Raw genomic sequence first — 16,790 nt, 5'->3', positions numbered from 1 at the left:
TACTGAGAAGTGCATAACACAAGTACTCATTGTCTCACAGTGCCATCTTCTAAGAAGTGCAGAACGCAGGTTCTCATTGTTGTACAGTACTCTCTTCTGAGAAGTGACCAATGTGGTTATTCGTTGTCCCACACTACCCTCTTCTGAGAAGTGCAGAATGCAGATTCTCATTGGTACTCAGTGTCTTGCAATACCAGCTTCTGAAAAGCGCAGCATGCAGGTACACATTGTCTCACAGCACACGCTTCTGAGAAGTGTAGAACGCAGTTGTTCACTGTTTTCTCACAGCACCCGCTTCTGAGAAGTGCAAAATACAGGCACTCATTAGTACTCGCAGTACTATCTTCTGAGATATGCTGAATGCAAGAACTCATTGGTACTCACAGCCCGACAGTGCCAGCTTTTGAGAAGTGCAGAATGCAAGTACACATTCGTTCCTGGTCTCTCCCTGAACCGGCTTCTGAGACTGCACAATCTCACAGTACTAAATGCTTCTGAGCAGGTACTCGCAATCTGACAGCAGTCTTACAGAGAAGTGCCTAATGTAGGCAATCATTGGTACTCTCTGCCTCAAATTACCAGCTTCTGAGACGTACAGGACACAGGTACTCCCTGCCTCACAGCACCAGCTACAGTGGAGTACTGAATAAACATTGGAACCCACTGTCTCACAGTACCAGCTTCTGAGCAGGTATTCACTGTCTCACAGCACCAGCTTCTGAGAAATGTAGAATGCAGGCACTCATTTGTACTCATTGTTTCACAGTACCAGCATCCGAGAAGTGCAGAATGCAGGTACTCATTGGAACTCACTCGCACACAGTACCACCTTCTCAGGAGGTACTCACTGTCTCAGCACCAGCTTCTGAGAAATGCAGAATCCCGGTACTCATTTCTACTCACTGTCTCAGCACCAGTTTCTGAGAAGTACAGAACACAAGTACTCATTGTCTCACAGCACCATCTTCTAAGCAGTGCAGGATGCAGGTACTCACAGTAACTCGCTTCTGAGAAGGGAAAGGGGCAGGTTGTCTTGTCTCACAGGACCCTCTTCGGAGAAGTGCAGATTGCAGGTATTCGTTGTCTCACAGTACCACCTTCTGAGAAATGAAGAATGCAGGTACTCATTGGTACACACTGTCTCTCAATACCAGCTTCTAAGCAGTGCAGGGCACAGGTACTCACTATCTCACAATAACAACTTCTGAGAAGTGCAGAATTCATGTTCTCATTGGTACTCACTGTCTCACAGTACCGACTTCTGATACGTGCAGAATAAAGGTACTCATTGGCTCACTCTACACACTTCTTAGAAGTGCAGAATACATGTTCTCATTGGTACTCACTGTCTCACAGCACCAGTTTCTCAGAAGGGCAGAACACAAGTCCTCATTTTCTTACTACACCAGCTTCTAAAAAGTACAGAATACAGACGCTCTTTTCCTCATGTTATCTCTCTTCTGTGAAGTACAGAATGCAGCTATTCGTTGTCTCACAGTGCCCGTTTCTGAGAGATGCATAATGCAGGCAATCATTGATAATTATTGTCTCACAGTGCCAGATTCTGTGAATTGCAGAATGCAGAAACACACTGTCACAGCTCCAGCTGCTGAGATGTCAACAACGTTCACTGTCTAACAGCACCAGCATCTGAGGAGTGCAGAATGCAGTTCTGCATTGTTTCACAGGCTCACTTTTTTATAAGTTCTGGTACCGCACTCACTATATCACAGCACCAGTGTTACAGGGGTGCAGGTACCCACTGCATCTACTGCTTTTGTGAAGATGATCAGAGTATCTTAGTTTTTTCTCACTATCAGCTTTTGAAACATGCAGGTACTCACCAGCCCAACATCTTCTGCTTCAGAGAAGTAAAGGTAGTCACTATATCTCAAAACACCTACTTCGCATGAGTGCAGTTGTACTCTGTCTCTCACTACACGTTTCTGGGAAATGGAGGCAAACATTGCCCCACAATACCTATTTTTGGCGAGTACAGGTACTCACTAACTTACAGCACCCAATTCTGAGAAATGCATGAACTCACTCACAGCACTCATTTGTGGTATTTGCAAATATTCACTGGCCCACTGCACCCACTTCTGAGGAGTGCAGGTACTCACTGACCCACAACTCCCTCCTCTGAAAAGTGTAGGACAGGTACTCATATCTCACACCACCCACATCTGAAGATCACAGGTACACATTGAGCCAGGGCACCCATTTCTGCAAAGTGCAGGTACTCACTAGCCCACAGCACCCACATGTCAGAGGCTCAGATATTCACTGACCCACCTCAAAGGCGTACAGATTATTTTGTCTCACGGCACCCTGCTACTGTAAAGTGCAGGTATTAACTGACCTTCTTCTGAGAAGTGCATGTACTCATGTCTCACAGCAACTAGATCTGTGGAGTGAAGATTCCAACTAGCCCACAATACCCATTTCTGGGGAAACCACACGCTTCATCATAGCTCCCAGTATGGTGATTTGGCGGCACGCTCAGTCTCACAGATACCCACTCATGATAAGCAAAGTTGTTCTGCTAAGTGGGATTACTGTCTCACCGCACTCGCTTCTAAAAAGAGTAGGTACTCACTATCTCCTGGCACATACTTCTAAAACGTGCTGGTACTCACTGGCATCTACTTCGGAAAGTGCAAGTGCTCATTGTCTCGGGAGTCCTGGTCTTTGATGAGAAGCGTCTGGGCTCAGTTTCACAGCACAGACTGGCAAGTGCAAGAGCCCACAGCATGTGCTAAGTGTCTTACAGCACCTGCTCCTGCTATGAATGAAATAGTCACTGCCTTAGTATGTACGTCATTCTACAAACGGCAGGCGTTAACCCCAATGCCTTTCAGAGGGGGTCAGGCACTCGCTGTCTCTCAGCCCATGCCTTCTCCTGAGAACTTCACATTCACACGGTCTCACAGCAGTCTTACGGGATTAGCTTCTGAGACCTGCATGAAAGCGCTGTCTCCCAGGAAGGACTAACGTTTGAAAGGACAGGTGGTCACTGTCTCACATCACCAACTTCTGAAAAGTGCAAGCAGCCACTACCGCGCAGCACACACCTCCGAGAAATATTCGTACTCACCGTCTCTCGGAATACACTGCTGAAAACTACAGGCACTCACTGGCTCACAGCGCCGCCAGCTGTTAAGTGCTGGCACTCACTGTCAAATAGGACCCGCTTCCTAGAAGAACAGGTACTCATGATTTCACAGCTCCCACTTCCGTGAAAGCCATAACTTCCGCCCAGAAAGAACTTCAGGCAGCGCAGGTCGCAAATGACCTGTCCCAGTTTCTGGAGGGGCTTCTCCTCCGCGCAGACGCACATGCTCAGTACCCCACAGTACCCATTTCTGAGAAGTGCACTTTCTGCCCTAAAAAGGGAACAACTAGTCCCCTGAAAAGAGCCGGAGGCCAGAAAAACAAAGGACATGTCCAATTGCGCGTTATGGCTCAAGCAAGGACTAAGACTAAAACTTAGGTCCCCCATCTATGATTCTCCTGGCAGCTCCTGAACCCCTGAATGATTTGTTCAATGTGTGGATTGTAAATTAAAAGGAGGGCATGTTGTATGCAGTGCCCAATGCCAGACCCAGTCAGCGAGTACCCGGTCATACGCCCTCAAAGCACCATAGTGCGTTCCTGCCTAAGTTGGAATCACCTCCAAATAACTAATCGTCCACAATCTACAGTAGAGGTCCACATTACACCAATGAAGTAATTTACCAACAGAGGTCAACATCTGCCAAGAGCAAACACACAGACCTCCTTTCAGATACCAACATGAGATTGCACTCCACACCTTGACCATTCTTCAATGCGCAGAAATGCACCAGCGCTCCAATACCAGGGCCTCTTTCAACTTATAGAACTGCATATACTTTAAAAAACAGTGCATCATTCAGGAAAAAGAAATCACACACCACTAAATATCCCGACCCTCTTTTAAATAATATAATGCAGTCATCACCTTCAAGTACTAAAAATCACCACTTGCTCCAACACATGCACTTCTATAGTAAGACCGCCTTCAAGCACTTGAAACCATCCTTTGCTCCAACACCAAGATCTTCCTTCAAGTACTAAAACTTCTATATTTAGATCCACCTTTAAGTACCAGAACCCAACCTCTGCTGCAACACCCCCACTCCCTCAACGTGGGAGAAATGACAATGCAATCCAACACCCAAATCATCCTTCAAGTACTAGAGACCAACCTGTGATCCAAAGCCAGACCTACCCTCAGGTGCTGCAAATGATACTGCACTCCAACACCAAGATCCACCTCCAAACATCAGAAACCAACTTCAACTCCAACCCCACGCAATCATTTAAACCCTCAGAAAGACAATTCTCTCCAGCCCGCTGGTCTTCCTTCAATATCAGAACCCAACCTAATCTCTAAAACCGAGACTTTAATCAAGGGACATAAATGACAAAACACTCCAACAAGGAGATCCGCCATCAAGTACCAGAAACCATCCTCTACTCCACTCCAACAGCGAGACCCACACTCAAGTGCCAGAAAGGACACAAACACTCCAACACCCAGGGAATCCTTCAGGTATTACTCACAGACTTGTGCCTCAAGGCATGACTCTTCTTCAATTGCCAGAAAAGACAAACTCCAAGATGCATATACTCATTCATGGTTAATAAACACACATAAAACGAAGTTCCAGAAAAGTAAAGCACTGCGAACCTTAGATCCGCCTTCAAGTACTAGAGAGGCACCTGCCCTACCACACGCCAGCCCTCCTCCAAGGACCAGATATCGATGCACTGTAACATTCAGGCTATTATTATTCATTTGTTTTCAAGCAGTCTGCGCTATAGCAACTGGGGGTGATGAATAGCACCTTTTTATACAGGCAGGAGCTGCAGATATGTCTGTTTACAAATCGAACTAAGGTAAGAATAATTTAGCAGGTGGATGGATTGTCTACAAACATATTTGGAAGTTTGGAGCCTGAGAGTGGCTGTCCCCCAGGACAGTAGTATGGTAGCTGGCATCGTGAAAGTGGTTATCACCCACAAAGTGACGACGTTATGGGCATTCACAAACATTTGCAAAGACTTATACTGAGTGCACTTATAAAACGAATAGCTTGAAGCAGAGTGATGCATATGGGAAAATAAAGCCCTCTTCATTTTTTCAGGAGGTGTCGTGGACGTGATCCCTTCATGTGTAGACTTCTGCTGCACACGAAGAACGGGAAAATGGCCATATAATTGCACATTTACCCTACCACTGTAGCTGAAGATGTTTCACTCGGAGGGCAATCTGTGCGACTAGGGTTAAGAATAACGTGTTGCACAGTGAAGTTACAGATGTGTCATAGGATTCCAACTGGCATGCAGTGGGGTTTGTGAATCCCCTATAATTTGCAAATCTATGCAGACCGTACGTTTCCAGTTTTACCTTCATGGACTTCTGTCATTTTGTAAATAAGGGCCAAGACTATCAAATTCCACAAGTACCTGGCGTCCAACATTCGCCAATTGATTCATACACCATCGACTTAATTTGTATCACCTGACAGTGTTTTGAGTCCCAGGGTTAAAGCTATATATCATAATGTAGACCCTAATAGAACACCATATATTGCCTCAAATCAAGCTCCACTATTAAATGACCAAAAAAAAACCTGCGACAACATCAACGCCCTTTTATAATAACATGGAAACACCTACTCTCCAACACTCAGAGCTCACTGCAAAAGCCCAAATTCCACCTTTGCCGAATTACCTTGCCCCGTCTGAAAATATCAGTAGTGACATCTACGCCCCAATGCGCAAACCCACCAAAACCTAAGGTGCGACTCAACACCCGAACCTTTTCTTAAGAGCATCCTTCAAAAAAGATAATCCAACCAACACCATTTCCATATCCTCCTTTTAAAGGCACTTGTCTTTGGAAACAGTCCTTTAACTCAGACAAATGCGGCCGCGCTCCATCATACAGCTCTTCCAGCAAATAAGGAACATGCACACAACACACAACACACAGACCGACTACTAATTACCAAACATCAATCTGCACCCCAAACCCAGTGGGCAATTCACAATATTTTCTCGAAAGACAATCAGAAACCTATGGAATCTCCAGTTTGCAGGTGGCTAGGAAATCAGTGGCACCAGTTTGCTGGTGGCACGGATGCAGTGCTTAACTTGAGCAGGTGTCTGTAGGTGGGGAGCACCGGCACTCATTTTGGGGGGCCAGCACTTATTTTTCTTCATAAAACTGAAGCCCATAGTATGAGAGAGAATGACTCAAAAGGGAGAAAAGTGGAGGACGAGGAAAACAGAAAAAATTGTGACAATGCGAGAAAGGGGAGATACAATAAAGATCCTGAAACAGAAACAAAGGGTCAACGAGTGTCAGGTAGTGGATGAAAGAAGCATGAGGTGGCTTCAGGACCACCTAGCCTAGGTATTCAGCATCCCTGACAGTCGAGAGCGTCATACGTGGGATACTGAACTAAACGTTGGGCCCAATAATTTTTCGTTTACAAATTAAACGCTGCACAAATAACTGCAAACAAACTGCCAGTTGGGAAGAGTTTTCACAGCTGTAAGTGAAAAGTGGAGCATGAATTTATATGTTCTCAAGAAAGTATGGTGCAGATTAAAGGTGGTGCACATTCTTAATTCCGTGATGATTCACAACCAAATGCAATGTTTTCTCACACACTCATTTCAGTTCAAATTGTATACCCACTTCAGGTAGACGTGAGAAGTATAACACAGAGGGAACACCCCTATTTTTGCAGGGAGTTAGAAGACGGGGTGTAACGGCAGGCAAGTGCCCCTATTTTGTAGGGAGGTAGCAGAAGGCGTGTCGCCGTGTGCAAACACCCCTTTTTTGTAGGGAGAAGAAGGGGTGTCATAGAGGGCACACACCCCAATTTTTGCAGGGAGTTAGAAGAAGGGATGCCACGGCGGGCAAGTGGCCTGATTTTGCAGGGAGTTAGCAGAAGGGGTGTTACAGAGGGCAAACACCCCTTTTTTGCAGGGAGTTAGGAGAAGAAGGGGTGTCACAGAGGGCACACACCCCTATTTTTACCGGGAGTTAGGAGAAGAAGGGGTCTCACGGAGAGCAAGCACCCCAATTTTTATAGAGTTAAAAGAAGGGCACACCCCTATTTTTAAGGGAGTTAGGAGAAGTGGTATCAGGAGAAGAAGTGGTGTCACGCAGAGCAAGCACCCCTATTTTGCATGAAGTAAAGAGACGAAGGGGTGTCTTCCCAAGAAATAAGTTTTCCACGTGGAAAAAGTGAAAATAATGTGCAACTGAACTTTTACTATTACTTACAATTTTAGGGCTTACAGGTGTATTCCTAGAAACCTTCTAATTATCAAAAATCAACCCGACGGTTAACTCAAGAGTGAACACCAAAGACTCATTTGAGCACAAGAATGCATTATAAGCTAAGAAGAATCCACCCTGCGCTCCACCGTCCACCTTGGGCTTCAGGGCACAAATGTCACTGCACCCTAATAGCAGGACACAAATGTAAGTGCTTAAAGTAGTCCTGGGTTGCAACACTTAGGACTCTAACAAAATAGTAACAATCAACATGGGCTCCAACAGCCAGACTACTCTCCTTGGCATCTTCGAATACCTAACTGGGCCTGTGCTCGAAATCCACGTATGAATCACTTGTGTTTGTTTTCAGTATTGGTACACTCCTTCAAGTAGCACCAAGCACCCGCATTTCAACACCAACAACCTCCACTGGGCACTATAGAAGCATCGCAGGCTCAACAAACAAACCCATCTTGAAGTACCAGAAATGCACCTGTGCTCCAGAGCCCTGATCCTCCTTAACGCAAAACACAGCATGGACTCGAACAGACCCACCACACAACAATACATTTCAACACCCAGACCCGTCAAAATGGTTGACATGCCTCCACTCCCACACACAGACCCCTCATGCAAACACCAGAAATGACGATAAACTGCAACGCCAATATCTTCACTCAATACCAAAAAATCTAAGTGCTCTTCAGCACCCACCCCTCCTGCTGGTCACCAGATGTGAACCTGCGCAGCAAGAACAAGAAATGCACCTGCGCTCAGACCATCTGTTAACTTCCCGCGCGTACAAAAATCCTTGGTGCTGTCCAGATCCTCCTAAAATGCGTCAACAGACGGGCGCTCTGACAGACCCTATCCTCCTGGAAGCCCCGCTCGCAAAGCGCTTGACTGAGCATTGCTGTTTTGGCGCTATATATGTATCGAACCAGCGTGCCCCTGCTGGGGGCTGAGGTACATCACATAAACGCAAGTCTGCTGCAGAGCTGCTGGCCCCTGCGAAAGAGGATTCTGCAGTGAGAGGCACTTACCTGAAGGAGCAGGAACCGAGACACCCGGCAAGGGACCATCGTGCTCCGATCCACTGCCACAGTCCCGGTCCGAGGTGTGGGGAGGTTACTCAATGCATGTCCCCGGTCCGGAGAACCCAAGCCGCGGCACCACTGCTCCTAGGTCCGCAAGGTCACCCGGACGGAATCCTGTCCCAGACGCTGCAGGGTTAATCCACAATCTGTCCCGTGCCAGTTTTTACATGTCTCCTGTGGTGAAGTTTCCCGCCAGTGCGGCGGTGTCGGCAGCAGAGGATGTGCTGAGGAGGAGCAGGTGTATCCTTGCTGGAGTCTCCGGCCCCTTATATCAGCTCCCCCGGGCGGGGCCCCTCCCCCGCCTACCTTTGGCCTCCCTTCTTCACAGTGCTCACTGTCCGCCCGCCCGCGGTTCTGGCCACTCCTCCTTCAGCCATTCAACCATTCATCCACGCGGGCTCCAACTTCCCTTCCCTGACAAATGTTACATACAGCAGGGACCCAAGGAAGAACACAGCAGTAGCGCAACGAAAAGAGTAGAAAATCGAGTGTTGCAAAAAATGAAAGGGGTGTGGGTAGGGGGATGGTACAATAAATGCTTAAAAAGCGAGAAGAAGAAAGACAAATACAGCCAGGTAGAAAGAGCCCGAGAAAGATACGGAGAGCGAAAGAGGGGGCGGGTGCGATGGAGAGAGAGAAGTGGGTGGTGTAAAATAGAGGGAGAGGAAAAAAGCAAATGAAGAAAAAAGAGAAGAAGGAAGAATGTCTAGAAAGAAAGAAAGAAGAAGCGAAAAAAAACGAGGTGATGCTGTTAACAAACAAAAATACAAAAACCGACAGGCAAAAGAATGAAAAGAACGGCGGGGTGACAGATTCATACAAGGGGATAACAGCCAGAAGCGAAAGCAGGTGGCAGTGAGAGAAGGAGAAAGAATTAAAGAAAAAGGGTACCAGAAAGAAAGTAACTAAGCTTGTGAGGAAAAAAAGGGACGTGGAAAGAAAGAAAGGGAGGCATGAAAGGAGGTGGAAGAAAGATCAAAAAAGAAAAGAGGGAGGAGAGAGGAGGAAGGAAAGTTGGATGACTGGTCTGGAACATGTATACAGCGCACATATGCCCGAGTGGGATCTCTAAGCACTGGACGGAAGAAAAGTAGAATGGGAGGTAGGAAAGCAAGAAAATGAGAGAGAGCTTAGTGAAAATGCAGTTTAGATAATGGAAAGGTGAACAAAAGATAAGAAAGAGAAGGATGGTTTGGGAATATGTTCCTAGTAATCTGCTACAGTCGTTATCCCCGATAAGAAACCACTCGGGGATAATGAAGGAAACGACTGAAGAATTGAATGCACAGAAAATCAGACAGGAGTCGAAAGAAGCCAGAAGTGGCTAATATAATGAAATTGCAAAATAACAAACGGTGACACCCAATGAATTGGCACCAACCCACATCGTTGGTTTTTAGTCAGACTCCGCCCCCTGGACCCAGCTGCACGGGCGCACGGCTCGCGCAGCTCCTCTCACGGGCTCTCCAGGCGTGCACGCACCTCACTCAGGCTCTCATGTAGATACGGCCACTAAGCGTGTCTCCTGGAACCCAAGGGGTACCAGACGAGACGGCGCAGCCAGGGTACCGCTCGGCGTAGGCAATGCCAGGGGGGATCTTTCTCCAGCAGGCTCTCCCAGAGGAGCCGTGAGTAGGACTAGCACTTGTCCCCAACCAGGGCGGCGGGGCCAAGAGGACGGCCCCGATACTTCACGTCAGACCGCCGGGACGCAAACCCACTCAACTGCGTCACATCACCTCCCCGAAATAACCGAGCTAAACTCGTTCGGGTCATCTCTCGCCCACACCATTCTCCCGAGTGGGGTGAGGTGGGCGGAGGAAGCACCAATTCCCTCCAGGTAGATGAGGTGTCAGAGCCCCTGGGGCTAAGCTAGGGGAGGGAGGGTAGAGTTTCCATCCTGCAAGCAGTCCCCGTACCGAGGAGCATGTCTCTCCTCCCGTGGGTCTTCCTCGTTAATGTGCTGTGTGGTGGATCCCTTCACCGGGAGCTACCCCCCTCCCCCCCCCACTTGCCCCTTTCCGCCGCAGGGGAACATCCACACAAGGCCTGACTCCGGAATTCTGGATCTGGGAGGGCAAGGAAGAAGAATGGATGCAGGCACCAAGAACTTACACATCGTAGTAATGGGTACCATGGCGAAGACCATTATCCATGCACATAGTCATAGCACACAATTTTAATTGTGAGCAGGGGCACTGGTACAGACCACATAGGGTGACCACAGGTCCAGGATTTCCCCGGACAGCACCGGTTTTCAGTTTAGTCGTTTAGTATAGCTTGTTTATTTGTAATTTGCTTCCCCCCGTTACCTGCCGCCGTTCGCCCTCCCTCCCTCCCCGCTTCCCGCCACCGCCGCTTACCCCGCCCCTTTTGCCTTCTGTACCCTCCCCGCTCCCGCCTCCCAGCTGCTCCGCCCCCCCGCGCACTTGGCCATATATGGCGACCGTGCGGCGCAGGTGAGTGTGACCTAGCTCTAGGACACCCCCGCGCCGCACGGCCACCAGCTGCTGCGAGTGCCTCCCCTGCCTGACTGCCTCGCTGCTGCCTGCCGCCGCGTGACCACGCCCCCTGCCCCCGAGCGGCATGGTCCGTGACCGGCTGACCTGCCCCTGCTGTTTTTTGCCGTTTCTGTCTGTTTTGTCGTTCCTTATTGCTTGTTTCTCTGTGATCGTATTTCCCTGCCCCTGCCGTTTTTTGCCGTTTTCTGTCTTGTTTTGCCGTTCCTTATTGCTTGTTTCTCTGTGATCGTATTTCCCTGCCCCTGCTGTTTTTTGCCGTCTTTGGACAGTTTAGTCGTTTAGTATAGCTTGTTATTTGTAATTTGCTTCCCCCCGTTACCTGCCGCCGTTCGCCCTCCCTCCCTCCCCGCTTCCCGCCACCGCCGCTTACCCCGCCCCTTTTGCCTTCTGTACCCTCCCCGCTCCCGCCTCCCAGCTGCTCCGCCCCCCGCGCACTTCGCCATATATGGCGACCGTGCGAACGCGCAGCGGTCACGCGCAGCGGGTGCGCCGAAGGCGCGCCAAAGGTAAGCCCGTCTGCGCCCGTCCGCGACCGGACCGCGCCCAGCGCCAGGACCCCTGGCCCACGAAGACCCCGACCGACCCGCTTGACGTACTCCGCCGCCACCCTCACCGCTCTCAACACCGGCCGATTCCCAGGTTGCTACCGAGCCACTCCGAAGCACACCCACGGACCCTTCAGCTGCCACGCCTGCAAGTTCACCTGCATCCGGACCTGCCTCGCACCAGCACCAGCCAAGTCGAACACCAGCAGCACCCACCTCAAGTGCATCCTGCTCAACACCCGCTCCGTCCACAGACACGCCATCGAACTCTGGAACCTCCTCGACACCACAGCTCCTGACGTTGCCTTCCTCACGGAGACCTGGATGAACGCCTCTTCAGCTCCCGACATCGCCATCGCCATCCCAGAGGGCTACAAGATCACCCGGAGGGATCGCACCGCCAACCAGATGGGAGGAGGCATCGCCATCATCCACAGGAACACCATCCGTCTCACGACCAGCACCGACAACACCCTGACCACCGCCGAACACTTGCATTTCCAGATCCACACCGACCCGAAGACCACCCTCAGAGGCACCCTGATCTACCGACCTCCGGGACCACGCTCCCAATTCAGCGAGGACATCGCCGACTTCGTCAGCCCGCATGCCCTCCCCTCCGCTGACTACATCCTCCTGGGGGACCTCAACTTCCACCTGGAGAACAACAACGACCGCAACACCAGCACCCTGCTCGACAACCTCGCCAATCTTGGACTCAAGCAACTGGTGTCCACCCCCACCCACCTCGCCGGACACACACTCGACGCAGTCTTCTCATCCAGCACAGACATCGACTTCAGCCACGCCACAGAGCTTCAATGGACGGACCACAGCTGCGTCCACTTCACCTTCAAAAGAACGACGACCCACCACTACCAGCAACAGGCTGCCCGCAGAAGCTGGAACAAGATCACAGCCGACCAGCTCGCCACCTCACTGAGCCAGCACCCGCCTGCCAGCTCAGCGAACCCCAGCCAGGCCGCCGTCAACCTCACAAAGTGGATCAGCAACTGCGCAGACGAGCTCGCCCCGCTGAGGATCCCGCCCAGCAGACCAGGCAGCAAGAAAGCCCCATGGTTCACCGACGAACTCAAGAGCTCCAAGAAGAACTGCCGAGCCCTCGAGAAAGCCTGGAGAAGGGAACCAACAACGGACAACATGACCACCTTCAAGCTTGCCACCCGGAAGCACCACCAGCTGATCCGCGCCGCCAAGAAAACTGCATTCAAGGACCGGCTAGACAACAACGCACACAACTGCAAGGAACTCTTCAACATCGTGAAAGAGCTTTCCAACCCCAGCGCAGGAAACAACGACATCACCCCATCGCAAGACCTCTGCAACTCCCTCGCCTCATACTTCCACAACAAGATCGCGGACATACACAACAGCTTCAACAACCAACCAACGCACACCAAGACCGAACAACCACCCCCCACCACCACCCTCCGCGCCTGGACTCCGATCAGCACCGAAGACACCATCCGCACGATGAACTCCATCCACTCCGGTTCGCCGACCGACCCCTGCCCTCACCACGTCTTCAACAAGGCCGACGCTGTCATCGCACCCCACCTGCGAGACATCATCAACACATCCTTCGACACCGCCACCTTCCCTGAGAGCTGGAAGCACGCCGAACTCAGCGCTCTACTCAAGAAACCCACAGCGGACCCCACCGAACTCAAGAATTACCGCCCCATCTCGCTCCTCCCGTTTCCAGCCAAAGTCATCGAGAAGACCGTCAACAAGCAGCTGGCCGCCTTCCTGGAGACGAATGGATCCCTCGACCCCTCACAGTCTGGCTTCTGGGCCAACCACAGCACCGAGACCGCCCTCATCGCCGCCACCGATGACATCCGAGCCCTGATGGACAAAGGAGAAACAGCGGCCCTCATCCTCCTAGACCTCTCCGCGGCATTCGACACTGTCTGCCACCGCACCCTAGTACAGCGCCTCAGCAACGTCGGAATCCAGGAGAAGGCTCTGGAATGGATCATCTCCTTCCTCGACGGAAGAACACAGAGAGTCCGCCTACCACCGTACAAGTCAGAGGCCACCGAAGTCATCTGCGGCGTCCCTCAAGGATCCTCGCTGAGCCCCACCCTCTTCAACGTCTACATGAGCCCCCTCGCGGCCATCGCACAACAACACAACCTCAGCATAATCTCCTACGCCGACGACACCCAGCTGATCCTCTCCCTGACCAACGACCCCGCCGCCGCCAGAGCCAACCTACACGAAGGGATGAAAGAGGTAGCCGAGTGGATGACGACCAGCCGCCTGAAACTGAACTCGGACAAGACGGAGGTCCTCATCCTGGGCTCCTCACCCTCCGCCTGGGACGACTCCTGGTGGCCTCCCGCCCTGGGCACCGCACCCAAACCAACAGACCACGCACGAAACCTGGGCTTCATCCTGGACTCCTCCCTCTCCATGACCAGACAAGTCAACAACGTCTCCTCGGCGTGCTTCAACATCCTACGCATGCTACGGAAGATCTTCTGGTGGATCCCCACCGAGACCAGGAAGACCGTCACCCAGGCCCTCGTCACCAGTCGACTGGACTACGGCAACGCCCTCTACGCCGGTACCACCGCCAAGCTCCAGAAGAGACTCCAGCGGATCCAGAACGCCTCAGCCAGACTCATCCTCGACATCCCACGAACCAGCCACATCTCCGGACACCTGAGAGACCTGCACTGGCTCCCCGTCAACAAAAGAATCACCTTCCGCCTCCTCACCCACGCACACAAAGCCCTACACGACCAGGGCCCGAGCTACCTCAACAACCGAGTCAACTTCTACGCTCCCAAACGCCACCTCCGATCAGCCAACCACGCCCTCGCCGCCGTCCCCCGCGTCCGAAGAGCGACTACAGGAGGAAGGTCCTTCTCCTACCTGGCCGCCAAGACCTGGAACTCCCTCCCGACCGACCTGCGCCTGACCCAGGACCACCTCTCCTTCAGGAAGAAGCTGAAGACATGGCTGTTCGAGCAGTAGCGGCCTTGAGACCCTACGGGTAAGTAGTGCGCTCTATAAATGTCCTTGATTGATTGATTGATTTTCAGAGGACTGTCCTGGTGTCTCGACGCTTTTTCAAAATTTTAAGGCATGTCCTAGTTTTTGGGGCAAATGTCAATTCTTACTTCAAAGCAGTATTGAAAGTTTGCTTGGCGCCTCTAATGCCTTAAATACGGCAGGTAATTTATCTTTAGTTTCAGGCATCACAGGAGGCAGTCAGCTGCATGCTACCAGCAGCAGGGAGACAGAGTAGGAAGGATGACAAGGGGCACAGCGTGGGTATGCTCATGCCATTGCTTATGTTATGTAAACATGTAGACTTGTGTGCATTTACAAAACTATGGGGCATGTTCACAAGGGCTTTGCACCACCTGAGCGTCACTTTTTCTGATCTCCGGTGGCTCGATGCCTGTCTCCCAATTTACAAAACGGAACAGATAGGAGGGAGGGAGCCCCTATAACCAACTAGAGCTTGGGCTACCCCTATATAAAAGATACAAATTAAAAGTAGCTCTAACAGGAAGTATAAACACAAATTGAAAAACAAGGTAGACTTATTGTTTGCAACTTCACTGGGACTAAAATCACCCTTTAAGATTAGACCCTGTATATTTAGTTGCAAAAATCCCAATCATTATTAGAGGCAACATTTATAAATGTATTAACAACATACATGCATTAAATAAAATGTCAAAGAACAACATTCATGGGCAGGTGAACATTAGAACAGAGATGACGGACAATACACAGATAATACAGGCGACAAAAAATGCAGTCTCCAGATGAGACCACCAAATTATAGTAGACCAACTCATATAGTACACAAATAAATTATGTACAGCTATAGCTTTGACATTAGTCTACAGCAAAATTCAAATTCTTTATTATGTCTTCTTGTTTGGTGCCTTGTATGTGCCTTCAGGGTGGAATACTCAATATGAGGATGAGACGTTCCTTTATAAGCGTTTGGACTTCATAAGCCTTGCACATTTGAGGCTGTCCTTATCAGGTGGGATTTTTCCAGTGTTATTTTGCAATTGTTTGCTTACTCATTGTTTCCAAATAATTAAGACGGAACGTCTCATCTTCATAGCGAGTATTCCACCCGGAAGGTACATACAGGACGCATTCCCTACTTAGTCTAGTCAGCGGGGTTCTACCATTTGCTACACTAGATGTAGCTCTTGCTGGGGCGATATTTGTTCCTCATAGTCCTGAAGAGGCCACAAATTATAATGCAGAAATGCTTCTACCACATCCAAGCCTTATCCCAGCTTGGTGCAAGTGTCTTTTCCTTATTCAAGTTAACCCTTGTAGTGGGTAATTGGTGGGTGTTAGACCTGGCACCAATGGTGTGGGTTACCCCTGCATTTTTTGCCTTTGCCTAGTGTGCTTTTGTTGTGTGTTGGACTTCGTTTTACTGGTCTAGATGCTTAGGGCACTTTGCCACTGCTGTTCAGTGCCAAAGTGCAAGTGCTCCCTTTGTAAATTGGTGATATGGATGGGTATTTCTATGATTGGTTTATTTGGTTTACTGTTAAGTCCCTAGTTCAGTGCACTGTGTGTGCCCAGGGCCTGTAAACCAAATGCTATTAGTAGGCTTGCAGCACAAGTTGTGCCACCTACACAAGCAGCCCTTCAATAAGGTTTTAGGCCTGCCATTGCAGAGCCTATGTGCAGTCTAGTACTGCCAGGTCAACCTAGCAAGTGCACCCACTTTTATTCACAATGAAGAGAGAGAGACAAGCAGGTCAATTGCAATCTCCCGGGTACAATCGCATAACATATAAGCAACTGCTGGTGTCTATATATCCCAGGGATGTCAAGACTGCCAGAAAAAGAGGAAGAAAAGAGTGAAAGCAGTCCTGTAAGGGTTTATTACTTTCCCTCCAATTAATCTTCGGGCAATGGGGTATCCAAAGATATTGGAGATTACCCCGTACTCACTTATTGTGACTTGCTTCATCATAGGCATCTTTCCACACCCAGGTAAGATGGTACTACCTGGGCGGACTCAACCAAAGATGTTATGGGAGTTTTTATGTAAAGCAAAAACTGGTCATGCAGTGAACCAGATGAGTGATGTTAAAAATACCTCCAGGCATACCCAAACAATATGTTTATTAGATGGGTATCTGGGGGTATGAGATAAAAACGTGAAACAAACAGGGTTTCTCTGAATATATCAGGTCAGTTATATCCCCTTTAAAATGCCAACATGTTTCGTGAGCTCACATGGGTCTGGGCCCTTCTTCAGGGCTGAATATCTACTCCTAAG

At 49.9% G+C, this 16,790-nt stretch overlaps 1 protein-coding gene across 1 annotated transcript in view; it reads right to left on the bottom strand.

Annotated features, from left to right (window-relative positions):
* Window positions 1-8,633, bottom strand: part of CRHR1 (corticotropin releasing hormone receptor 1) — a 2,033,077-nt gene extending 2,024,444 nt beyond the window's left edge. Inside the window, exon 1 of the mRNA XM_078645030.1 lies at window positions 8,365-8,633. Coding sequence (XP_078501156.1) covers window positions 8,365-8,403 — 39 coding nt within the window. The 5' untranslated portion in view covers window positions 8,404-8,633. The remainder of the gene's footprint in view (window positions 1-8,364) is intronic.
* Window positions 8,634-16,790: the final 8,157 nt, after the last annotated feature.

This window comes from Lissotriton helveticus, chromosome 5_1 (genome assembly GCF_964261635.1).
Source record: "Lissotriton helveticus chromosome 5_1, aLisHel1.1, whole genome shotgun sequence".
Taxonomy (NCBI): Eukaryota; Metazoa; Chordata; class Amphibia; order Caudata; family Salamandridae; genus Lissotriton; species Lissotriton helveticus.
Note: the sequence above shows the minus strand (reverse complement) of the source record. Positions and strands in the feature narration are given on the sequence as shown.